This window comes from Dipodomys ordii, unplaced genomic scaffold (genome assembly GCF_000151885.1).
Source record: "Dipodomys ordii isolate 6190 unplaced genomic scaffold, Dord_2.0 Scaffold75, whole genome shotgun sequence".
Classification (NCBI taxonomy): domain Eukaryota; kingdom Metazoa; phylum Chordata; class Mammalia; order Rodentia; family Heteromyidae; genus Dipodomys; species Dipodomys ordii.
Window position 1 is genome coordinate 7,256,875 of NW_012267291.1, and position 25,469 is coordinate 7,282,343.

The 25,469-nt window shown below is 41.1% G+C and overlaps 1 protein-coding gene across 1 annotated transcript in view; it reads right to left on the reverse strand.

Moving 5' to 3' along the window:
* Positions 1-25,469, reverse strand: part of Ncoa3 (nuclear receptor coactivator 3) — a 95,992-nt gene that overhangs the window by 5,828 nt on the left and 64,695 nt on the right. The window contains exons 3-18 of the mRNA XM_013024316.1: positions 24,694-24,798; positions 23,474-23,646; positions 22,700-22,800; positions 15,658-15,832; positions 14,477-14,662; positions 14,208-14,309; positions 9,892-10,032; positions 9,506-9,653; positions 8,078-8,469; positions 7,050-7,921; positions 5,520-5,658; positions 4,387-4,581; positions 3,739-3,990; positions 3,506-3,632; positions 2,351-2,522; positions 884-1,177 (exon numbers count right to left, since the gene is read on the reverse strand). Coding sequence (XP_012879770.1) covers positions 884-1,177; positions 2,351-2,522; positions 3,506-3,632; positions 3,739-3,990; positions 4,387-4,581; positions 5,520-5,658; positions 7,050-7,921; positions 8,078-8,469; positions 9,506-9,653; positions 9,892-10,032; positions 14,208-14,309; positions 14,477-14,662; positions 15,658-15,832; positions 22,700-22,800; positions 23,474-23,646; positions 24,694-24,779 — 3,555 coding nt within the window. The 5' untranslated portion in view covers positions 24,780-24,798. The remainder of the gene's footprint in view (positions 1-883; positions 1,178-2,350; positions 2,523-3,505; positions 3,633-3,738; positions 3,991-4,386; positions 4,582-5,519; positions 5,659-7,049; positions 7,922-8,077; positions 8,470-9,505; positions 9,654-9,891; positions 10,033-14,207; positions 14,310-14,476; positions 14,663-15,657; positions 15,833-22,699; positions 22,801-23,473; positions 23,647-24,693; positions 24,799-25,469) is intronic.

Sequence of the window (25,469 nt, forward strand, 5' to 3'; positions counted from 1 at the left end):
GGTGCTGTGGCTCAAGTGGTAGAGCGCTAGCCTTGAGCTGAAGAGCTGAGGGACAGCGCCCAGGCCCAGAGTTCAGGCCCCACGACCGGACCCCCCAAAAAAACGAAAACAAAAACAAACAAAAAAAACAACAAAAACACTTATGAACTAGAGTCTCTGGCTTCCTGGATCCTAAATTCCAGTCACTCTTCTATGTATAAGGTTTAGTTTCATCCCTTAATTCCACATACTTAAAGACACAAAACACAAGTAATTGTATTTTAAAACACTAGTTGGGGATTAAGGAACTAATGGGTAAAACAAATTCTATCTTGAAACATTCAGGGGGAAGGGTCTAGTTTTATAAAACATCTAGATGTTTGCAAAACATCTAAAAAATAGCTTCTGTTAAAAAAAATATATGTGGAAATTGTCAGCTGTAGTAAAACACACCTCTAATCCCAGCAGGCAGGAGGCTGAGGCATGAGAACTGTGAGCTGGCCGTTAGTATAGGCTACCTAAGATCCAGTCTAAAACAAAAAAAAGGGGTGGGGGGTTGGGGAGGCACACAGACTACAATCAAGATAGTTTTATTTGGTTGTTAGTATTAAGGACTTGAAAAGTATATTTCAGACTAAAAAGTTATCAACAAACAATTTTCCCCCCAGAACAATATCCTTTCTGGCATTTTTAACCTGTAAGATATAAAGGTATTAATTCTATCACAAACACTCCTGGACAAGGAACCATTCGTGCAAATGAAATCTTATACAGGAATGAGAACAAAGTGAATTTCTCTAGTTGGTGCAGGTAGACAGCTGAGGAATGTAGTCTGAAGACCAATGAAACAAGCTAAGTGGAACCAAGGAGCAATATCCAAGCACCAGACTGGCTGGCTGGTTACCTGCTGGCCCTGAAGCCTCTGCTGAAGTTGCATTCTAAGCTGCTTTGGGGTGTTCGTGCGAGGTCTCATGATATTGGCCCGAGGGTGCATTCCTTGGAGAGGAAAAGTGCCTTGCTGATTCATCTGATTCATCATCGAGTTAAATGATGGTGATTGTCCCTGAAGATTAAAGCCCCCCTGCATTGGTAGCCCCTGGGTTGGGTATGTCTGTCCATATAATGCTGCCTTTTGATCCATCATCACTGCTGCGTCTTGGCCTTGGAAAGCATCCTGTTTGGGCTCCAAAGCCTGTCCCTGGACATCAAATACATCAATGAACAATAGTTAGTACATCTGCAAAAACAACCCAAAGCAAACATTTTAAAGAAGGTGATAAAGCCAATATATGTGAACAAATGCTTTAGAATTCCAAAAGCAAAATCAACAAGTTTATTATCTGAAGTTTCTGTTCAGAATTGTATCCTAGTGCCTAGCATAGACTCTCATATCTAAATGTCTGAAGAAAAAGACGTTATTTGCTCCAAATCAGATTTCTGTAATTAATGAACATGGACTTCCCAAGTCCATATAGAAAATAAACCAATTAAAATGTATAATGGGAGGGAAGAAATAAAAAGGAAAAGAAATGCCTTCCTGCTGGGTGCCAGTAGCTCACACCTGTAATCCTAGCCACTCAGGAGGCTGAGATCTGAGGATCATGGTTCAGTGCCAACCCAGGCAGAAAAGTCCATGAGCTTCTTTATCTTCAATTAATAACCAAAATACCAGAAGTGGAGCTGTGGCTCAACAGGTGGAGCACTAGCTTTGAGCACAAAAGTTCAGGAGTTCTAGCCCTAGGACCAGCATGCGCGCGCGCACACACACACATGCACACACATACACACACATACACACTTCATTGTGATCAATGAAGTTTTATGTAATTTGTAGACATGATTTTCAAGGTTCACATGAAGTCATTTTTTTGTAATAAGGGTAAACTAAAAAACCCCAAAAAACAAAAAACTCCTGAGCCTATTGGCGGGGGGGGCAGATAAAAATCTGAAGGCCTGGGGCAAGGCCCCTGAGTTCAATCTCCAGTAACAACTGCTCCCCAAAATAAACCTCTTTTTACCATTCTCCATCTGATCTTGCTGACTTTTGCTTGCTTTCCAGAACCCCAACTTCTCTCCTGTCTAAAGACTTCTTAGTTTGCCATATCTCTTCTGAAACTTTCTTTACATAGCTTTTTGGTCTTGGGGTTTTGGGGTTTGTTTTGGGGATTTTATTGGTGCTGGTACTGAGGCTTAAACTCAGAGCCTGGGCACTGTCTCTTAGCTTTTTTTTTTTTTTTTTGCTTAAAGCTGGTACTCTAGGACTAGGAAAGACACTGGTACAGGCAGTCCTTTGCCTGTTTTCCTGGACATACAAACATGCACACTTATGGTACACTCATACACATTCCATCTCCATGTTAATCCAACTCACCTGGTTGACAAGCTCAGGGATGCCCAAAGCTCTGTCAATTTCCTCCAGACCTGTGGCATCCGTATTGCTCAAGAGTGTATGCAATTGGTCCAACAATGCTCTCTCATCACTCTGGCCTTCCAGATTAGAAGGTGGTCCAAGAAGATCATCCAAGGAATTCCTAAGAAGAGGCCTGGAGAGAAGCTTGTGATCAATTTTAATAGTGTTAGAAGCTGGGGTTGTTGCCTAACATTCACCTGTCCCTGAGTTTGATCCCCAGAACCACAAAGGAAAGAAAAATCAGCTTTTTTGAAAAATGATCACAATAACAATGCACAATATTTTTAGTGTTCAATAGTACTACAGATACTACGCGTACTACATACATACATACTACACATACTACAGATATTAATAAACCTGCTAGCAGTGAACAGTAAATGGCAAATTTACTGTGAAGACTCATTATTTTTAAACCTCACCAGGCTATCTTAGAGCACCACTGTACCTAGCTAATATCCCCAATGCCAAAACTTCAAATGCCAGATCCTAGGTGTTTGGGGATAGCAGAGACTGGGAATGGGAAAGGTGGGAGAAGGTGCCACTTTCAATAAAAGAATACTTGTTAGCATACTTTAAAGTTGGGGAGTCCTCAGAAGAACAGAAGAAAGGACAGAAATATTGCTATCAAAGAACACAGTGTGGTGGACTGCCAACAGAGTTTTTTGTTGTAATTGGCTTGGATGGTGGCCCCAGATGGTGTAAATAAAACACTAAATAGATAAAAATAAAATACAGACTATACAGACTATAGTCCTGGCTTTACATCCCTGAAATGTTTTAAATGATCTTAGGAAATAAATTCAATCCTTAAAATTTCTCAGAAAACCTGAGGCATACCCTCTGAACAGTATTAATAAAAACGGTAAGAATACGCATGTATTTGTCAAATGCTTGCACCTTATCCTCCTCATGGTTTTAGGAAAGAAGTCATTTCTCCTGCAATAGCAGTACCTTGAAGCTGCACAGTACAGTTCTGTCTTGCCCCTCCCCTGTGGAAGCCTCAGCAGCCAGTAACCAAGCACCTCAATCATAAAGAACTTACTATGTTCTCTTTCAGGATTGTTCCTATTCTGACTCTTCTAAATCTACTGCTTACATTTTCTGCAGTCCCACCTGTTTTGTGTCCCTTGAGGGCCTTGTTCCATGGACAACATGCTATCTGGCCAGGAAGCTGTTTGAGTAGATGGTGCTGCTTGGCCATAGGGATTGACTCCCATTCCCATGGGAATCTCAGTGGGCCCTGGGGGAACATAAGGAAAGTTTAAATTTTCAAACGAGTCAATAGTAACAATTAGTCTTAACACATCTCACTTTCTTTTCTCTTCTTTTATTAAAGGTATACTTACTCATTTGAAGCATCTGTTGCTGCTGCTGCTGCTGCAACATTGGTCTTGTACCTGGTATACTATTAGACCGAAGAGGCAAGGTGGGCATAGAGCCCCCCATTGCAGGTCTGGGTATGGAAGCATTGTAATCACCTCCAGGTCTTCCCATGGAGTTTGAACTCATGGCTTCCATTCTACTGGCTTTGGGGTTTGGTAAGCCCCAGTCTCCTGAGGATGGTGTCTGGTTCACAGTCACATTTCTGTTTGGTCCACCTAGAACAGAAAAAAAGGACTTAGTCTTTTCCATACATAATAAAAATTCTTCCATTATCACACAGATACAGCTATTATACACACACAACAACTGTGGCTGTGACAAAACACTTTGTCGTCCTAAGAACTGGACTGGTGAACTCTGAAGATGGTTTCAATAGGCCCTCTGCCCACATACTCATCATAGGTTAGAAAAATGTCCTAAAAATCAGAAGATTTAAGACTTTAAATAACCAAGACATAGAATAAATGAAGGACAGTCATGAAGGAAACATTATATTAATGATAATATGTGAGTGATATAAAAAAACTTGTTACTTAACTCAAGCATTTAAGTGGTTTTAAGTATTTCCCAAAGCAACTTTTAATCATTTGTACATATTAGAAGTGACCTACCAATATTTGAGCCATAATTTTCCTGACTATCTACCACTCGTGGATTCCCACCCAATATGGGTGGCTTTGGTAACATGGGGAAAGCATTGATATTTTTGACTGGAGGACTTGAGCCAACAGAAACAGGGCTATCTAGAGACGCTGCACGGTGATATGGAGGACGAATGGACTGCACAGACTGTGGACTTCTCAAACCTGTTGAAAACACAGAAGCACAATGCATAAAGGTCTCTTGTTTCAATACTTGAAAATAATCAAGTACCAGACACAAACACCACTATTACCCACACAAGAATGCCGTTCTCACAAAAACAAACACAAGATAAATGACTGTGGTGTTGGCTGACCTGCTTGGGCACTCTTCGTTTCATACTGAAATATCCACCAAGCTGGTGGGAGTGGCTCAGTGTCAGAGGAAATTAGGCATGCAGAAGGTCCTGAGTTTGGTCCCCAACTCCCATGAGAAAATAAAGGGAAAGGGGAGTAGAAGTGAAGGGAGGGGACATTGTCTCCAGCAAATAAATAGCCAAAAAGGGGAGAGAAAGAAAAGTCCTTATGTTCCAAATTCCTCGTGGTTCTGCCATATGTATCATTTAGGTCTTAATCAAATTCTCTGTGGTTGAACAAAGCACATGCTCTAGCATTTACTACTCACATGGATTCTCAGTGTCATGGCTACTAGAATATTACTGAAAAATGGGAATTTAAAGAAAAAAAAGGGGGGGTGGAGGGGGAACATCCAAAAAGCTTTCAAAAACAAATATGTTACCGGCTTGAATGTGGCTTTAGTGGTAGAGTGCTTGCCTAGCATGCATGAAGCCCTCGGTTTGATTCCTCAGTACCACATACACAGAAAAGGCTGGAAGTGGTGTTGTGGCTCAAGTGGAAGAGTGCTATCCTTGAACAAAAAAGCTCAGGGACAGTGGCCAGGCCCTGAGTTCAAGCACCAGGACTGGTAAAACAAAACAAAAACAAAAAAAACCCCACATGTGTTACTAAGTAGTAGTTAGTATATTACAGTTAGGGTATTTGTTCTGGTTATAAACCCTAGTTATAATACCTGGTCTTAGTATAATTATACACATACGTACAGTACACACACACAAAAAAATCAAAATCTAGTTCTGAATTACCCAAAGAATTAGCTCCCTGAAACATGTGTTGCTTGGTCCCCAGATGACTGCCATTTGAGGATATGGGATTATTACTGTAAAAGTCAGAACTCGTCAGGTCACCAAGAATGGCATCTAGATTATCCAAGTCTCCAGATCCCTGAAAGTAAAATGTTAAAGATTAGCCCACATGCGCTCCTTTGAGACACTGCTGAGTTTAGCTGTAGAAGTGAAACACATGAGATGACACAGCAGCCACCTGAGATAAAATGTCTCATTTAAGCTTGGTTTCTTAGGAGCCCACTCTTCATTTTCCTTGAGCCACTGGTAAAATCACTCACTGCATTTGGTGCTTTCAAATGGGCCACTTTTTTTCTATTTGCCCTAAACATTTAATTCTCAAACTGTAGGTTATTTTTCAGCTAACAATCTGCACCAAAGGAGTCCTAATAAGTTGGCAAAAAAAAATCTGACTCTACTCATACCTTCTATAAACAGCATGATTAATAGTGAGTGACAGGCTGGTGCTTAAAAAGACATTCCTAAGTAGCAATAAAGCAAACCTAGTGTAGAAATCTGACAAACACTAGGTTTAGTGAAGTTAAATCCAAGAAGACTTCTCCAAGCCTTTCATTTGCCCAGGTGAATATTTATATCTCCTAAAATATAGCTCCACAAGCAGTTTAGAAATGCTGGCATACAGTGTGGTTATAACCTGAACTGGATCACTAGGCAAAAATCAAAATGATGGTGCTAAATCCACATTCTACCAAGCCCTTAATAAGCCCACCTTCTCATTCCAACAATGAACACCTTAATAAAAAAGAGCTGTTAGCTGTAGAGTGGAGCATAGCTCCAGAGCTAGAGTACTTTCCTAGAAAGCACAAGACCCTAGATTCAACTCTAAATACCATTAAAAAAAATTGTTTAGCTAGGTGTGGTACACACCTATGACAGGGAAGCTAAGACAGGAGGATTCCAAGTTTGAGGCCAACTTGGGCTATTTCATAGTGAGACCGTCTCAAAAAAAAAATTATACTCACATTTTAGAAAATACACATTTCTAAATTGCATAACACTTTTCTAACACCCCAAAAAATTACTAAAAAAATGAAAGTCAAGAACAACTAACTTTGCTAGTACAGTGGCCCATACCTATGATCTAGCAATACTTGGGAGGCTGAAATAGTAGGTTCAAGGCCAACCAGGGCAAAAAAGTTAGCAAGACTAGCCCAAAAAACAAGCCTGGCATGATGATTCACACCTGTAATTCCAGCCACACAGGACTGTGGCAGAAGTAGGAGGATCTCTGTCCAAGGCTGGCCTGGATAAAAGTGTAAGACCTATCTGGGGGAATGGGGGGAAGGGGGGGAGGAAAAAGGCTGAGAGTGTATCTCAAGTGGTACAATACTTGACTAATCAGGTTGCCCAAATTCAAACTCGGTAACACACACAGACACACACACACACACGTAATTTATACTGAATTATCCAACTAACACAGAAATAATGAAATGCAACCCCTGAGATGGCACAGAGAAAATAAATTACCTCTTCACTTGCTTCTGTCTTAATCTTTGCATCTTTCTCTTGACTGGAGCTGGGAATGGTGGAACTGCTGCTCTGAGTCACTTTATTATCGACCCCTTCCACGGGGGGCTGTAACTCTTTAGAGAGTGTGTCACTAGGATCGTCCCTGTCCAACAGGTACCTCAGAAGAGCGTTGTTCTCCTTCTTCTTTGGACTTAGCTGCTCCTGCTTGACATCTCCCTCGCCACAGGTGGTGACACTGGTAGTGTCTTTCCCCGTGGCTTCTGCAGTAATCTTGGCTACTTCGGCCGGTGAATTTCCATTCTGCAGCAACTTGTGCAAAATACGATGCTTCTCTTGTAATAGTGACCCGTGCACATTGGATGTGGAGGACACACCTCCTGGTGTTGAGGATGAGACTCCAGAGGGGCTGGTGACATTAGCAGAAGTGTCTTTACAACTGGAATCCAAAGGGGAGTTGTTCAAGGAGGAATGGCCTCGGTCGTCAGAGGAGCAGGTAAGTAACTGCAGTAACTTCTTATGGCCTTTGCTTTCCAAAGGCCCCCTTGGATTTTCAGATCCTTCTCCACCACTCTCCTTACTTTCTTTGTCATTGAGGTGATCTCTGCTATTTGACTGACACCCTGAACTCTCCACTGGATTCTGGTCACAGTATAAGCCTAGGGGACTCTTTGAATCCTGACTACTGCTCCCTTTACTTGGCTGAGTCATATTCATGTTGGGAGAATTATCCAATTTGGGGCCTGGTGAAGACAAAGTGGATAAGAGAGACGTCCCCACCCCCTCACTGATGGCTTGCAGGGCACTGAGAGAGCTGCTGGAAAAGCTGTGGCTTGAGGTACTGCCAGAAGATCCCATAGGGGAGTGCACACCTAGATGTGAAGAAGAGAAAGAGAATTGCACTATCAGACATTATAAAAACAACAACAACAACAAAACACTTCAAAGTGTCTTTCATAAAATTGATTTACTCAGAAGTACAGTGGTATGAAAAGAAAAAAAATGAAAGGAAATGCTAACAAGAATACCTGGAACAGGAGAAAACTGGTGTGAGGCCATCTTTGGGCTCCCACGATTACGAGGAGAGATCATGATATTCTGCTGGTTGGAGCCAAGACCAGGACTGCCATGTGGGGGGCTACTCATGTTCAGCCCATAGTTGTTGTTCTGGTAGGAAGACGGTGACTGCATGCCTGGCCCAGGGGTCAGTGAAGCTATGTTACTGGAAGCCCCATACCTAGCAGCACTCATCTGCCCTGTGGTGCTGGGCTCTGCCAAGCCATAGGCCCTGCCACTCAGCATCTGTAAGCTGTGGTTTGGCGACATGCTCATGCTGCCTACCGAACTGCCGCATCCAGCTGCAGAAGGTCTAATGCTTTGTCCTACAGGATTTGGGTTTGGTCTATACCCATTCTGTTCTCTGCAAAGAAACACAACATAAAACTTTTACTAAAAAATTACAGGCATTAAAGCAGTGACTCAGACTTGGGAGAAGAATACAAAATGGAGGGGAGAGAAGCGGAGGAAAGGAGATTGGATTATTGAGGGAACAAAGGAAGTGAAAAGAGAAAACGAAGTAACAACTAATTGGGGAAATAATTTCTATTAGGTGCCATTCTAATACCTAGTGATAAGTCCAATTTAAGTACTGATCACTAAATTAACATAATAATACTTTTTAATAAGCTGGGAATTACAAATAATCAGTACCACCACAGTACTGCCCAGGACCAACATAGCCATGTTACCTGAATTTTGCTGCATATCTAGCTTACCCTGCAAGTATCTGGAAAATATTCAAGATAATCAAAAGATAAACACTCTTTCCTGCCTGGGCTGGCTTTGAACCATGATCCTCAGATCTTAGTCTCCTGAGTAGCTAGGATTACAGTTATGAACCACCAGCACCCAGCTGGTGCTTTCTTTTGTTAGTAATTAAATGTATTTTCAATTGAGTCCCTAAAATCACTAGAAATAAAAGGTAACACAAAAGTAATCACTTTGGGGCTGGGAAGGTGGCTCAGTGGTAGAGTGCTTGCCTTGCATGCATGAGGCCCTGGGTTCACTTCCCCAGCACCACATAAGCAAAAAGAAAAAAAGCCGGAAGTGGCACTGTGGCTCAAGTGGTAGAGCACTATCCTTGAGCTGAAGAGCTGAGGGACAGCGCCCAGGCCCAGAGTTCAGGCCCCATGACCGGACCCAAAAAAAAAAAAAAAGTAATCACTTTGTGACCACCTAAGTAATTATTCATACACTTTTTTAATCCATTAGCCTTCCCATCTCCCAGGAATTATTTAGTGAGTAAATATTTTTACATAAAAATATAACCTTAAAGAAAACAATCTAGAAATCTAAAATCACATCACCAAAATCCATCCATCTTGCTTTCTCTCTTATTGTTTGCCTTTTTACACTAATACTAACGGATGCACTTAACAAAAATGTAACCTCTCTACCTGTGAAGAAAGTGTGTTGAGACAAAGCCGTGGCGATCATTTGTTACGGGGTTTCGGAAGAGTTTGCTTTTTGTCTGTGCAGTCACTATAGTTCCATCAGCCAGGGAGAATCGATACACAGGGGTTTCTGCATGGCCATGAATGTAAGCTGTGGGAAAACACACTATTACTTACTAATATCAACAATTGGCAAAACAAATACATATAGAGAGGAGAAAGAAATCATATTTCACGTATAAAATTTTTAAGCCATGTGAAAGATTAGATATGCAGCAAAAAAGTAGGTAGGCTCAAGAATTATATACACAAATATCATGCATACAGTTATTGGAGCACATACAACCAACAGTAATCAAGACCAAGCGTCAAACCCCAAATGTCTTTACCTTCTTGGTAGTGACGTTTCTGGGACCATGACTGCCCATCATTCAGACTGAAAAACCTCTGGATACACCTTCGGATTATATCTTCAAAGCCAGGCCTCATGGAAGATCTCAGAGAATTTGTATCTATATTGACAACCTTTCCTATTATATAGAAAATAAAAGATTCAAATCCTGTCAAGTATTTACTGCTGCACACCCATGAGTTAGCATTGGAGGATTAAATAAAAGATATTAAATCCTTACTCTGCCTTCTGCAAATTTGTTTGCCTTTTCTCCTTAAGGACACAGTCCTGCAGGAAGCTCTCACAGTGACATATTCTGCTTTGGTATAGTAATGTATCTGTCCCTCTAGATCCCCTAGATCCTGGCATTTCCTAATATGAGTATCTTAGTGGCTAAAAAGAATCCTTGCCACAAGGTGGAGCTGGTCACCAGAAAGCCTAAGTGACTAGAGGATTCATGATTTTAGCCCTCTGTCCAATCAGGAAGGAAGCTTGAAGAAAAGAATTTAGTGAGCCTCAAGGCTGGTGGCCACATCAAGGGACTGGAAAAGATACATGCCTGAAAGGGGCATCTTTCCAGGGGATTTATGTTTTTGAAGTGGACCTCGTTGGCTTGCATTTAGATGTCCAGGCCAAAAACTGATCAACTTACATGACATAGATAGTACTTAGGATAAAATGTGTTCCTCAGTCAGAAACTGGGCATTTTTAATTGAAGCTCATATTAGTATCACAACTACTAGTAGTTGCTGAGCACCAGTGGCTCACACCTGTAATCCTAGCTACTCAGGAGACTGAAATCTGAGGATCGTGGTTCAAAGGCAGCCCAGACAGGAAAGTCTGTGAGACTCTTATCTCCAATAAACCACTAGAAAACCGGAAGTGGTGCTGTGGCTCAAGCAGTAGAGCGCTTGCCTTTTGCCTTGAGCTGAAGAGCGCAGGGACAGCGCCCACACCCAGAGATCAAGCCCCATGACTGACAGGAAAAAAAAAAAAAACCTACCAGTAGTTACCTGTCTTTTCTGTCCAGGTTTTAGTAAAAAATGCAGTAGTACTCAAAAACCAAAAAACCTCTTTCATTCAGTACTAACAGTGCTATTAAGTCCTGAAGATGATGAAACTCATGACTCATGAGGCCACAAATGACTTGAAAGAAGTAATCAACAATATAATTGATTTCGTTCAAATTAGGAAAGACCAATTCATTCAACCTCTATAATATGTTCATTAAAACAGAGTAAATGCTTAAGAAAACTGAGTTTGGAAACTTAAAAAACTCATGATCTTCTTCAACTGAAAGACGTCTGGCCTAAGCAGTAGTTCTATAGAAGCTACTGGTGGTGAAGAAGGAGGCTGAGGCTATGGCTCAGTGTTAGAGTGCTTTTGCCTAGAATGTGCACTGCCCTGGATTCCATCCCCAGCATGGCAGAAGGGGAAAGTGAACCACGTGCGCAATGAGAAAGGACAAATGTAGAATGCTCTAACAGAGATGAGCCTCAAGTCTGAAGAAGCTGTTGTCAAGTCAGACATTTTGCAATACTAAAAATGGAACCTGGGGCTTATACTTGCTAAGCCAGCTCTAGAATTGAACTACATACAAAAATCCAGAGTTATACTAGTGAATAATGTTTTAAAATCATTAATGGAGAAAAAAGTAGGGAAAAGGAACTAATGCAGGACAGGAAAGAGAAAATACTGGGCACTACAACAGAGATTAGGAAAGGTATGTCCTCAACCACCTTCTCTGAGCTTAGTGGTAGGCCACATGTCACTGAATGAAACACATGAGGGACCGAGGATAAAGTTTCTCTAGCAGCCAAAGGAAGTACTTCTGTGTGCACCAAACCTGTGAAACAGACAGCTAGATGGCACCAACTCTACCAACTCTTTGGTAAGATGGCTCTCATTCTTAAATGATGTTAACCAGAAAAAGAAAAAAAAAAGTTTTTCTAGTTCAGTAACTCCTTTTATAGTAAATAGGTATTGTTTTTGTAATAAAGTAATAGATGAGATGATTTTTGAAGATGCCAGTCATTAAACTGCTTAGGTAAGGCTGGGAAGGTGGCTCAGTGGTAGAGCGCTTGCCTTGCATGCTTGAGGCCGTGGGTTCAATTCCTCAGCAACACATAAGCAAAAAGCAAAAAGCTGAAAATGGCGCTGTGGCTCAAGTGGTAGAGCGCTAGCCTTGAGCTGAAGGACAGCACCCAGACCCAGAGTTCAGGCCCACGACTGGACTCAAAAAAAAAAAAATGATATAAACTGCTTAGGTAAAAGTATTTTTACTTAGTATTTTCAGTAGCAAACAGTTATTTAGATAAAAATTAAGACTGTAATTCTAGCTACTCTGGAGGCTGAGATCTGAGGATAGCAGTTTGAAGCCAGCCTGGGCAGAAAAGTCTGTGAGACTTGTACTCAGAAAAAGCCAGAAGTGGCACTGTGGCTCAGAGTGTTGAGTGCTAGCTTTGAGCACAAAAAGACTCAGGAATAGCAACCAGGCCCTGAGTTCAAGGCCCAGGACAAGAAAAAAAAAATATTAAGAGGTACAGAGAGATCCATTCTGGAAATATGACACTTACAATTCCTGTCACCATTATCAGAAGGCAAGTAAATACAGAGAAATTTAGTCAATATAAAGTAATATCCATCAGTGTAAAGAGATTGGCAATTCAAAATACAAAACTCCTTTTCTGCTATTTTTTTCATTTGTGAAAATTTATCTCAAGCAGCCTCAAGACCATTAACTGAAGATGAGATACAAGGATGGGTAGCATGAAAATAGCTATTTCTTACAAAACACAATATATGTACGTTACCTATGTCCTACACACACACACACACCTATAATAGCTATAGAAATGTTTTCTTTGTTTAAAACTACTCCATTTTATCATGTTAATTACCAAGGGTTCACTCTGCGGGTAAGTCAGTGTTACATAAAGCTAAGAATATAGGCTTTAAGTCAAGCAGATCAGCTGCAAGCTCTTATCAGTCATGATGTTAGAAAACAGCAAGGCCTCACTGTCCCCAAGCCTGGGTTTTCTCATGTCTGACATAGAACATATGTGACAGGCCCTTGGTATCACCACTAGCAAACTTGATGGTGAGTATGGGTAACACTGTCATCCTGTTTAACATCGCCAATGTGCCTTATCAACTAGATGTCTCTTCGTCTTCTTCTTTTTTTTTTTTTTTGCAGGGGGGGCGGTGGTCCAGTTGGGCCTGAACTCTGGGCCTGGGCGCTGTCCCTCAGCTCTTCACCTCAAGGCTAGCACTCTTACCACTTGAGCCACAGCACCACTTCTGTCTTTTTTTTCTTCTTCTGTTTATGTGGTGCTGAGGAATCGAACCCAGGGCCTCATGCATGCAAGGCAAGTGCTCTACCACTGAGCCACCTTCCCAGCCCCTCTTCTTTGTTTTTGCATGCTTGTTTTAAGACACTTTTACTAAGTAGCCCACGACAGCCTGAAAGTCACAGTCCTCCTGTCTCAGCCTCTTGGAGCCAAAATTACAGGTATGCACCACCATGCCCAGGTCAACTATGATGTCTTTAATTCTTGATTTCTGTGGTCACAAAAATTGGCAGACCAAGAATGAAGTTCATGATGATATCAAGAATTAACTCTCAGAAGCTTAGTGCTGGTGGCTCACACGTATAATCATAGTGATTCAGGAGGCTGAGATCTGAGGATCCCAGTTCAAAACCAGCCTGGTTAAGGAACTCCTTAAGACTCTTATCTCCAATTAACCACCACAAAACCGAAAGTGGCACTGTGGCTCAAAGTGGTAGAGAACTGGTCCCATGACTGACCAAACCAAAAAAAAAAAAAAAATTACTCAGAAGTTGTCAATAAATTACCTGCTTTTTCAAAACTTTTTTCTTTATAACAGATTACAAGTTAAAGTAAAAAATTAAATTGTGATGCAAAACACTACTTGGAGGGCTGGGAAGGTGGCTCAGTGTTAGAGTGCTTGCCTTGCATGCATGAGGCCCTGGGTTCAATTCCTCAGCACCACATAAGCAAAAAGAAAAAAGCCGGAAGTGGCGCTGTGGCTCAAGTGGTAGAGCACTAGCCTTGAGCTGAAGAGCTGAGGGACAGCGCCCAGGCCCAGAGTTCAGGCCCCACTACCGGACCCAAAACAACAACAACAACAACAAAAAAAAAAAAAACGCTACTTGGAGAAAAGTTGTGGTACCTCTATAATTTTTTTTTAACTTGGAGAATTTTGAGTATATTATTAGGTAAATAGTCACAATTATTTGAACTGTGTAACTTAAAGAGTGAAAATGAACACACATACACACCCCGTTTTTACCTGAAAGATCATGTCTGGTAATAAAGCTCTCAGGATTTGATGGAAACGCTCGTTCACCTGTAGTAATGCGTCGGGCCACACAGATCATACAGGATTGCAAGTCTACAATACAAAATTCAGCCAGATAATGGCTCTATTTACTTTTGGATATAGGTATTCAACAAACAGGCCAGGACACAAATGTCAGTAAGGAAGTTATAACAGTGAAGTCACAAAACTCCAAGTATGGCTGCTGGGGCAACACAGATTTGCAAACATGATGCTCTTACCCTCCCCTTCCTCCATCATAGCGCGTGGCTGAGACAGGGCAAAGCACTGCATGGTTTCATATCGCTGCCGCATTTCAGGATTGGTGTTCATGTCTTCCAAAATATCATGTGTTTTCATTAACATACGACAATTAAATGTGTGGCTTTTTTGTCTCTGGGTCTCATTTGTCCAGGAAACTCCATTAACTTTGGGAAACAAATTGAAATGATTTTTTTATAAATATGGTAACTCCAATCTATCATCAAGAATTCAAGGTAATAATATAGTCATTTTGGCACATATGTACTAAACTGAAATGATGAAGATTAATACATCTCCTGTCCAGGAATGACATGCAAATTAATGAAGTACTCCACATTTAAAATACATAAAAATAATTCAAGCTACATGTCTGTAGTCATAGCTACTCAGGAGGCTGGAGAAAAGACTGTTTGGACCATGGCGCTAAAGACCAGCCTGGACAACAGGGCAAGAATCCTGTCATAGAAATGAACGAAAGAGAACTGAAGCTAAACTTTCCCATTAATTTTGTCATAATACCTATACTAACATTTCAGAATAATTTCAACTTTTTAGCAGAATTTTGTTGTATGTTTGGTACACTAAAATGCATACCAAAATTTCAGTTAAATGAGAACATATTTGAAAATCTTGCTATTAATCACTTCCTTTTTCAAAGAAATTGGTTTCCAGGTCTTCCTAAAATGTACTTTCAAGTTTTTAAGAAATAATCAGTGGGGTGCTGGTGGCTCACACCTATAATCCTAGCTACACAGGAGGCTGAGATCTGAGGACTGCAGTTCAAAGCCAGCAGGAACGTCCATGAGACTCTTATCTACAAATTAACTACCAGAAAACCGTAAGTGGGGCTGTGGCTCAAGTGGTAGAGTGCTTGCCTTGAGCTGGAGAGCTCAGGGACAGCACCAAGGACCAGAGTTCAAGCACCATGATCAACAAAAAAATAAATTAATTAAATAAATCAGGGAAATTTATAAAATATGTCTGGAAAGCACACTATAAGAGCCTAACTGTAGCTGGGCATGTGTACACCTGCTATCCCTGCAACTGAGAGGCAGATGCAGGAGATCAGGAGTTCGAGGCCAGCCTAGGTATAGCGTGAGACCTGTCTCAAAACAACAAACAAACAAATAACAAACAAAAAAGAAAAGAAAAAACTTACCTGTAGATTTTGGTAAATTTTTAAGAAAATCCTTTCTGTCTTCTTCATGTAAGATATTGTAGACACTTGTGTTAACCAGGTCCTCTTGCTTATATTGCAGATACTGGGTAACATTTTCTGACACAAATACAATGTTTCCATCCCGATTTACCACAAACAAGAAACCATCCAATGCCTAAAATGGGATACATTAATGGAAGCTGATATGGACCAAACTGCAGCTCCTCCCCCAAAAGCACATGACTGTAGCACCTCCCCTTCAATGTGACTTGTACTTGGAGGTAGGGCCTTTAAGGAGGTAATTAGGAACAACAGAGATCATAGAGTAGGAACCTTATCCAATATAACTGGTATCCTTACAAGAAGAAACTAAAAAGGCACCAGGAATGCACAGAAAAGCCCATTAAAAAAGACAGTGACAGGGCTGGGAAGGTGGCTCAGTGGTAGAGCGCTTGCCTTGCGTGCATGAGGCCCTGGGTTCGATTCTTCAGCACCATATAGGCAGAAAAAGCCAGAAGTGGTGCTGTGGCTCAAGTGGTAGAGGGCTAACCTTGAGCTGAAGAGCTGAGGGACAGTGCCTAGGCCCAGAGTTCAGGCCCCACAACCGACAACCCCCCCCCCAAAAAAAAGACAGTGACAAACCACAACAGAGAACTTGGGAGAAACCAATCCTGCCAACACCTTGATCTTGTTAGGGAGGCTTAGCTGACTAATAACAATAGCCTTAGTAAATACATAAACTGGGAAACATTACTGCTGACTTACAATCACTACCACCACCATTCAATTTATATTAACATCATTACTACAGAATATAGAAAAGGCACAATGTCTAGACTACTTTTTGGTCATTACAGATTCATAGGAGCTTTTAAATAATGGGAGGGGAGTGGAGAAGGAAGGTTAGAAGCATGACTAAGTAGTAAAACACTTGCCCAATAAATAAGCACAAGATCCTAGGTTCGATCCCAGGTGAAGTAAAGAAGAGGAGTAAGGTGGCAGATCAGAAGCTTCCTCCAGGAGCCTTCATGAACGAGAAGAGTCAGAGGAACTAAGGCAGACTCAATTTCAGATAGAGAAAGGAGAGTATCAGAGTCACAAACATGGTGACCAAACAGGGCTGAAGAGCATGGAGAAACAAAGGCTACACAAAGAAAATTAAGGAACAAATACAGCTCCATTCCAAGAGGAGAGGTGGAGCACAAAGACAGAACACCAGGCAAGCCAGGTAGCCATAATGACAAATGGCTGGGGGCAAAATCTAGGCACAAGATAAGCCCACTGCTCTCACAATCTTCAATGTAGCAGGGGAATTTGGTGTACAGTGACTTGACTCTGTGCAACCCAGTACCCATTTTGTCATTCCCTATACTTCAGAGTACTATGGTTAGCACCATCTGTGGTTTAGGAATGAGCTACTCAGAAGTTCTGGAAACAAGGAACTGTCACAACTCAAGGACCCTGGAGACAGGCTGTCTAGGTGGGAGACAGCCAGTTGTGAGGAGGGCTGTACACAAACCCACTGGAGCTAAGAAGTTTGAGGAGCAAGAAATTGAGCAAGGAGCCTGAGCTGTGGAGGTGTGGTGACAGGCAGAAAAGGAGTGAGCCTCATCACCTGCAGAAACAGTTCCAAACTTGTGGCTGGTGAATTACTCTTCCTCTACAGGGGGATAGGGTACAACGTTCTGTCCCCTATCCCAGTCTGGTGGGTCCCTGAGTTCTCCAGCCTCCTCCCTGCCGCATGCAGGCTTCCTGCAGAAGCAGAATGTGGGGTTCACTTGGTTTCTCCCTCCAGTGCACAGCTCAGTGCTGTTTGCCACCCCTACTCTCCCACACACTGCAGGAACAGCCGTAGACTTGAACATATGCCAACCAAGAGTACACAAAATGGGAACAAACAGACTACTTATTGGGGCCATAAGCAGTTCTCAATACCCAAAATAGTGAAACTTCTAAAGTGAATGCAGACATGAAGTGGACTGACCCTAATCACCTGACTCTTGGCCCCTTTGGTCTCCCTACACCACCAAACTGAACACTGAGAACTGACTCCACCTCCAACCCATTAGGCCCTTCACCTGGCACATTCCAGTATTACAGGAACCAGAAAGAAGCTTCTCTGGTTTTTTGTTGTCCTTTTGTTCTGTTTTGTTTCTTTGAGTGGTGAATGCCAATGCAGTGGCTCACCAGGCTCGCTTGCCCAGATAGCAGGCATTCTATCAGCGGAGCCACGCCCCCAGGCTGGCTTTTTGCTGGTTCTTAGAGACAGAGTCTCAAACTTTTCTGCCCAGCTGTATTAGAATTTGTGTGATCTCTCTGAATCTCGGTCTCCTGAGTGGATAGGAAAATAGGTGAAAGGCACTGGTGCCCACCTTAAGTCTGTATCTTTCCATTTATATTTTAGGTATGTACTATTTTTTCCCTTCTTCATCTTAGGGCTTTGTTGGTTTACTAAGTTAATGTTTGATACTTTCCTACTTCTCATTTATCTATTATCCTAGTGAGATTTATTCTTTCCTAAGCTCTCATCTTGTGTATTATTTTCTGTGTGTAGTATTCTTTTATGTGTGTTCTACAATGCTTACTTGATTGGAAGATCTGATTCTTAAAGAACGTAGCTGTCTTGGGTGGAAATCATTCTGTTTCAGAGCTTTAAAGACATCAGTCCAGGGCTGGGAAGGTGGCTCAGTGGTAGAGCATTTGCCTTGCATGCCTGAGGCCCTGGGTTCGATTCCTCAGCACCACATAAGCAAAAAGAAAAAAAGCTGGAAGTAGCGCTGTGGCTCAGGTGGTAGAGCGCTAGCCTTGAGCTGAAGAGCTGAGGGATAGTGCCCAGGCCCAGAGTTCAGGCCCCACGACCGGACCCCCCCCCAAAAAAAGACATCAGTCCATGCTCTTGTGGCTTTCAGGATTTCTGTTTGATGTCTATTGTTATGATAGTTTTGTCTTTATAAGTAATTTGATGCTTTCTCTCTGCATCTTTCAATATTGCTTCTTGGTTCTGTACTCGAGGCACTTTAAAATAAAACAGTAGAGCTGGGTGCCGGTGGCTCACACCTGTCATCCTAGCTACTCAGGAGGCTAAGATCTGAGGATCATGGTTTAAAGCCAGCCCAGGAAGGAAATTATCTCCAATAAACCACTAGGAAACTGAAAGTGCCGCTGTGGCTCAAGCAGTAGAAGCTTGAGCTGAAGAGTGCAGGGACAGTGCCCAAGCCCACAGTTCAAGCCCCATGACCAACAAAAATAAAATAAAATAAAATTTAATTTTAAAAAAGTAGCTCTTCTCTGATCATGTGTATTTAAATGCCTCATATACTTTGATGTCCATTTCTTTTTTACTATACTTTCATTTCTGCTATAATTCCTTTTCTATTTTTATAACTTCATTGAATAAGTTTCACATGCTTTTAGTCAGTATCTTGGCTCTCAAATCTATACCACAGATTCAAAGATTTCATCTCTTAATTGTATCACCAAGGTCTTGGATGCTGTGGTCATGCTTGCTTTTATTTTTATTTTACTTATTGCTATCTGAATGTAATAATTCCTCAACCTGCATCTAACCCTTGATAGTCATTCTGCCTGGTCTATTGAGTTTTTATTTGATTTACTGAGCAACTAATTTCCTGTATTTATTCATTCCCTCCCCCCTTTAGAATTTCTATCCTTTGATGAATTTCTCATCCCAGTTGTTAAATTTCTTGGTCTTTTTTTTTTGGGGGGGGGGCGGTCGTGGGGCCTGAACTCTGGGCCTGGGTGCTGTCCCTCAGCTCTTCAGCTCAAGGCTAGCGCTCTACCACTTGAGCCACAGAGCTACTTCCGGCTTTTTTGTTTTTGCTTATGTGGTGCTGAGGAATCAAACCCAGGCTTCAGGCATGCAAGGCAAGCACTCTACCACTGAGCCACCTTCCCAGCCCCAAATTTCTTGGTCTTAAATAAACTTTTTTTTTTTTTTCCTGGCTGGTCCTGAGGCTTCAACTCTGGGCCTGGGCACTGTCCCTGAACTCTTTTGCTCAAGGCTAGTGCTGTACCACCTGAGCCACAGCATCACTTCTGGCTTTTTTTAGTAGTTTATTGGAGGTAAGAGTCTCAAGAACTTTCCTACTGGGGCTGGCTTAGAACCTCGTATCTCAACCTCTTGAATAGCTAGGATTAAAGAAGTAAGCTATGGCACCTGGCTGTATCTGAATCCTTTTTGAGGTCACTGATCATTTTTAAAACTAGATATTTGACTTGACATTTCAATCAGTTTAGTATCTCTGGATTCAGCTATCAAAGAGTTCTGAACCTTTGGAAGACTCATGTTGTCTTGCTTTTTCATATTTCTTGTATTTCTAAGATGTAATTGGTCTATCCATTAGAATGGATATCTCTTCCAGTTTTATTTGGGGCTGTGAACAGCCTTCTCTTGAGGGCTCAATTGTCAGTGCCACTCAGAGAAGAGAAAACAAAAACTATCATAATAGTAACAACACCAAAACAAGCCAGAACTACTACTATTACACCAATACCTGTGAAAGAGAAAACAGCAAAAAAAAATGTATACTGTCTAAATAAGATAAAAGTGACAACACTAAAATAAAGACGGTGCATTGGAAAAATGAAGAAGTGTAGTAAAGTCTAGTAAAGAGGGAGAAAAGTGAAGATGATGAGAAGATGCAGGAGTTTAAAAAACTGCACCAAGGGGCTGGGAAGTTGGCTCAGTGGTAGAGCGCTTGCCTTGCATGCCTGAAGCCCTGGGTTCAATTCCTCAGTACCACATAAGCAAAAAGAAAAAAGCAAGAAGTGGCACTGTGGCTCAAGTGGTAGAGTGCTAGCCTTGAGCTGAAGAGCTGAGGGACAGCACCCAGGCCCAGAGTTCAGGCCCCACGATTGGAACCCCCCCCAAAAAAAATAAAAAACTACACCAAGAATAGCACATAAACTATGTAATGGTAAGAATTTTTTAAAAAAGATTTTAAGAAATAAAATTAAAACAATACTAATATAGGTAAAGAAAACATAAGGAAAAAATCTTAGCCAGAGTTGGTGGTTCACGCCTATAATCCTATCTACTTATAGAGGCTGAGATCAGAAAATTTTGGTGTAAAGCAGCTCAGACACACAAGACTGGTAGATTAGTGTCTAATTAGCTACACAAAAGTCCTAAATGAAGGTGGTAGAATGCCAGACATGAGTGAAAACATCATTCTGACTCTACTTCGCAAGGGTTAGGATTTTGGGTATGTGTTACCACGCTTAGATTTTTTTATTTTTCTGAGACAAAGTCTTGCTATGTAGCCAAGGCTGACCACAAACCCCAAATCTTCCTGCCTTATAATTCCAAGTGGTAAGTAGCCAGCCAGTACTATTTCTTAATCAAACTGTACAAAGTAATATAAAACTTTACCAGCTAAAAAGTAACAGGAGGGCTGGGAATGTGGCTTAGTGGTAGCGTGCTTGCCTAGCATGCATGAAGCCCTGGGTTTGATTCCTCAGTACCACATGAACAGAAAAGGCCAGAAGTAGCGCTGTAGCTCAAGGTAGAGTGCTAGCCTGGAGCAAAAAAGATCAGAGACAGTGTCTAGGCTCTGAGTTCAAGCTCCAGGACTGGAAGAAGGAAGAAAAAAAAAGCAACAGAAATAACCTAGCTGAAACAAAAACAAGTTTAACTACATAAACAGCTTCCGCCGCTGTCTTCGAGTGAAACTTATTATTTTTTTTGCTATATATATATATGGTACCTGTTAAAAATTCCTAGGATCGGCTGAGAAGGTGGCTCAGTGGAGAGTGCTTGCCTTGCATGAATGAGGCCCTGGGTTCCATTCCTCCGCACCACATAAACAGAAAAGGCCGGAAGTGGTGCTGTAGCTCAAGTGGTAGAGCACTAGCCTTAAGCTGAAGAGCTGAGGGACAGTGCCCAGGTCCAGAGTTCAAGCCCCATATCTGACACACACACACAAAATTCCTAGGACCTTGTCTACCATGTTCAATGCCCCAGGATCAGTCTCAGTACAACTCAGTGGTAGCATACTTGTCTGTCTTTTCAATGTCCCATGTTCAATTCCAGCAAAAAAAAAATTCCCACAAAGAAAATGGAATGGAGAGGTAGGGTAACTCAATAGAATACAACGTACACAGCACTGGGTTTGATTCCTAGGTACAACAACATATAAAATAAAACTAAAGGTCTGGGAAGGTGGCTCAGTGGTAGAGTGCTTGCCTTGCATGCCTGAGGCCCTGGGTTTGATTCCTCAGCACCACATAAGCAAAAAGAAAAAAGCCAAAAGTGGAGCTGTGGCTCAAGCGGTAGAGTGCTAGCCTTGAGCTGAAGAGCTGAGGGACAGCACCCAGGCCCAGAGTTCAGGGCCCACAACCGGACCCAAAAATAAAATAAAATAATAAAATAAAATAAAACTAAAATTAAAAAGTTCACATTTGGAGTTGGGAATGTGGCTTAGTGGCAGAGTGCTTGCCTAGCATGCATGAAGCCCTGGGTTCGATTCCTCAGTGCCACATAAACAGAAAAGGCTGGAAGTGGTGCTGTGGCTTCAGAGATAAGAGTGCTAGCCTTGAGCAAAAGCTAAGAGACAGCCCTTAAGCCCTAAGTTCAGACCCCAGGACTAGTTAAAAAAAAAAGTTCACATTTGCACTATGATCATAAAATTTCAAAAAAAAAAAAAAAGGTCTATGCTAAAATATACCTAAATATCACCTCTATAAAATACTGAGTTACCTTTGTGGAATTATGAATTACCCTCCCGTTCTTGCTCCTTTATTTTCATACTTTTGTATGTGTGCTTTCTAGGTTTGTTTTTATCAGGGGCAGGGCCCCCTAAGTTATATATGGAAATAAAATACACACACACACACACACACACACACACACACACACTGCAATTAAGACTAAAAAGACACTTTATCATTGTGCTTAGAATATTGGGTTCACTGTCTCACAGAAAGATGTTTTTAGTTCTCAGACCCAACCAAAAAAGTATTTTATCACTACAATACCACAGAACAGTGGGATACTTTTAACAGTAATAATCTTTATACTTACCTGAAGTAAAAGTGGTCCTAAAGAGTCTTTGTCAATAACCCCCTGTCCTGTAGATGACACATCAGCTTTCTGAACATCATCGTCATTTGAGATTGCTTTTCCTGAAGAATCAGAAGGTGAGCCAATGAAAACCACATACACTCACTACAGATTAAGTCCAAGTAACCCCCAGAACAGATATAAATATAGAAAAATACAACACACACAGTTCCTGAAAATGATGCCACAACAGTTTAAAATCTTAAAAATGTCATAGTCAAGAGAGTTAACTCTAGCTTCAATTGTAGTCTCTACCTAAACAAGTTACCATAAGGCAATTAGGCTAGGTGCCAGTGGCTCATGCCTGCAATCCTAGCTACTCAGGAGACTGAGATCTGAGGACCATGATTTGAAGCCAGCTCAGCAGCAAAGTCTGTGAGACTATTTTCTCCAATAAACCACCAGAAAACTGGAAGTGGCACTGTGGCTCAAAGTGGTAACTAGCCTTGAGGGAAAAAGTGCATGGACAGCACCCAGGTCCTGAATTCGAGCCCCATGACTGACCAACGGAAAAACAAACAAAAAGGCAATTAGGAGCTTGGAGCATAGTTCAGTGGTAGATGCATGTATTTAGCATGAGTTAAGCCCCTGGTTTGAATCTTCAGCAGCAACATCAACAATAAAAAAAAAACAACAAAACAAAAAACAACACCAAGAGGGAGGAAAAAGGAAGGGAGAAGGGGGAGTAACAAGTTCCTTTAGAAAGACTTGACTGTTTTTCTTACTTTCTATTACCTTGTTCTTTTATTTGTCGTATCTGTCTTACTGTTTCCTTTAAAATCACACATTTATCTGGTTTGACATTGAAATTGTCAATATCACTAAGATTTGCAGATATCAGTTCAGCCAATTCTTCAATATATTTGCTCTCTTGCTCTCGTCTCCACTTTTCACCACTGCAAGTAAGACTAAAAAGAGGGAGAAAAGCCATGATACACCTACCATACAAAGCTTAGCAGAACCTCCCCTATGCAACACTAACATTCCTGGGTAATAAACTAACGCAGTCAATAGAAGCTAACAATTGCGGTTAAGAGAGAAGAATGACCATGGTTAAAAAAAAGCCTAAAATGAATTCCACCTTTCTATTAGCCAAGAGTCCTGGGAAAAAAGTTAACCTGTTAGTTCATCTGGAAAATAGTTTTTACCTAGGAGGTAAAGAATATTCCTTACTTGGGGGGAGGGGGGAGGCTGGGAAGGGATGTGAAGGGTAAACAAAAGGAGGAGGCTGCAATGCTTGGTAAGAAATGTACGCATTTTCCTGCCCATGTAATTGTAACCCCTCTGTACAGTATCTTCACAAATAAAATAAAAAATAAAAAAATGCATAAAAAAGAATATTCCTTACAAATAACAACAATAATACCATGGATTAATTATTAAGTTCTATGAGCTTAGTATTCCAGTAATATGTTCAAATTCAATGCCAATGACCTTGGCAAATACTTAAACTGAGTAGTACTATAGAATGACAGCATTTTGTTTCTGATTTCTAATTTTATTCAGGGTAAGAATGGTGAAACCTCACAATGCCAAAATACAAACTTGTATTTTTAAAGGGTACCAAACTTCTTACTTGTACTAATACTGGCCACTTATTCCTAAACACTTTATTCAGAAATTCTTCAAAGTATTAGACAATTACAAGAATATTCTGCCTTGTGTCTAAATCAGCAACAACCAAACTATATCAAAAGGCTTTAGTACCACTGCATTACCACAAAGCCAAACATTATTTAGTGGAAATATTTTTAGTGTAATGAGAGAATGCAAATAGGAAACTGAGATGTTATCTTTAAATATCACAAAACCAAGACTCATGGTATGACTCAAGTGGTAAAGCACTTGCCTAGCAGACACAAGGCACTGAGTTGAATCCCTACTACTGGGGGGGAAATTACACAAAACAAGGAAAAAAGGGCCAAGGGTGACACATCTGGAAATAAATCACCTACCCCTGTCCTGGAGTATCACATGGCAGTTTGCGTTTTCGTGAATCTGTGGATAACAGATCCAAGGAGTTTTCTCCTAGTCCACTCATCTTGAAAATACATCAGCAACTAAGAAAGAATAAACAAGATAAAAGTTATCAGAGAACACGCATGTCTCTGTGAACACATTACATGATAGAATGCATTCTATAATTTAGAAGTACTCTCTCAGTACTAAAAACCTCAAAGCCCATGTTCTACTTTAATTATATAGTATATCCAAGCTCAAGAAAGAAAGGTTTTTCAGGTCCTACTGCAAATGTGCACACTGATTATCTCCTAAAACAATAAGACATTATCTTCATATTTAATAACACATTAGAGACCATCATGTTGTCAAGTTCCTAATATTGATAAACTCTGAATTTTATATCTACACAAATAAATCTTACCTGTGATTTGGTAAGAAGTCTCAAATTGTAGCACTTTTCTCTATGAACCATTTCATTACTACCTGTCATCTAATGTGTTTTACTTCTGTTATGTAAAAACTATCCCCACACTATGTAAATGACATTATAAAGCACCCCAGCAATCTGCTTAGAAAACAACTGTAGGAGACCCACAGTTGACACTAAGCCCTACAGCAACTATTACTTTAATACTGACCAATAGAAAGAATGACATGCTTTGTTAAAAGTTTCATTGATAAAGAAGGTAAACATGGGCTGGGAAGGTGGCTCAGTGGTAGAGTGCTTGCCTTGCATGCATGAGGCCCTGGGTTCGATTCCTCAGCACCA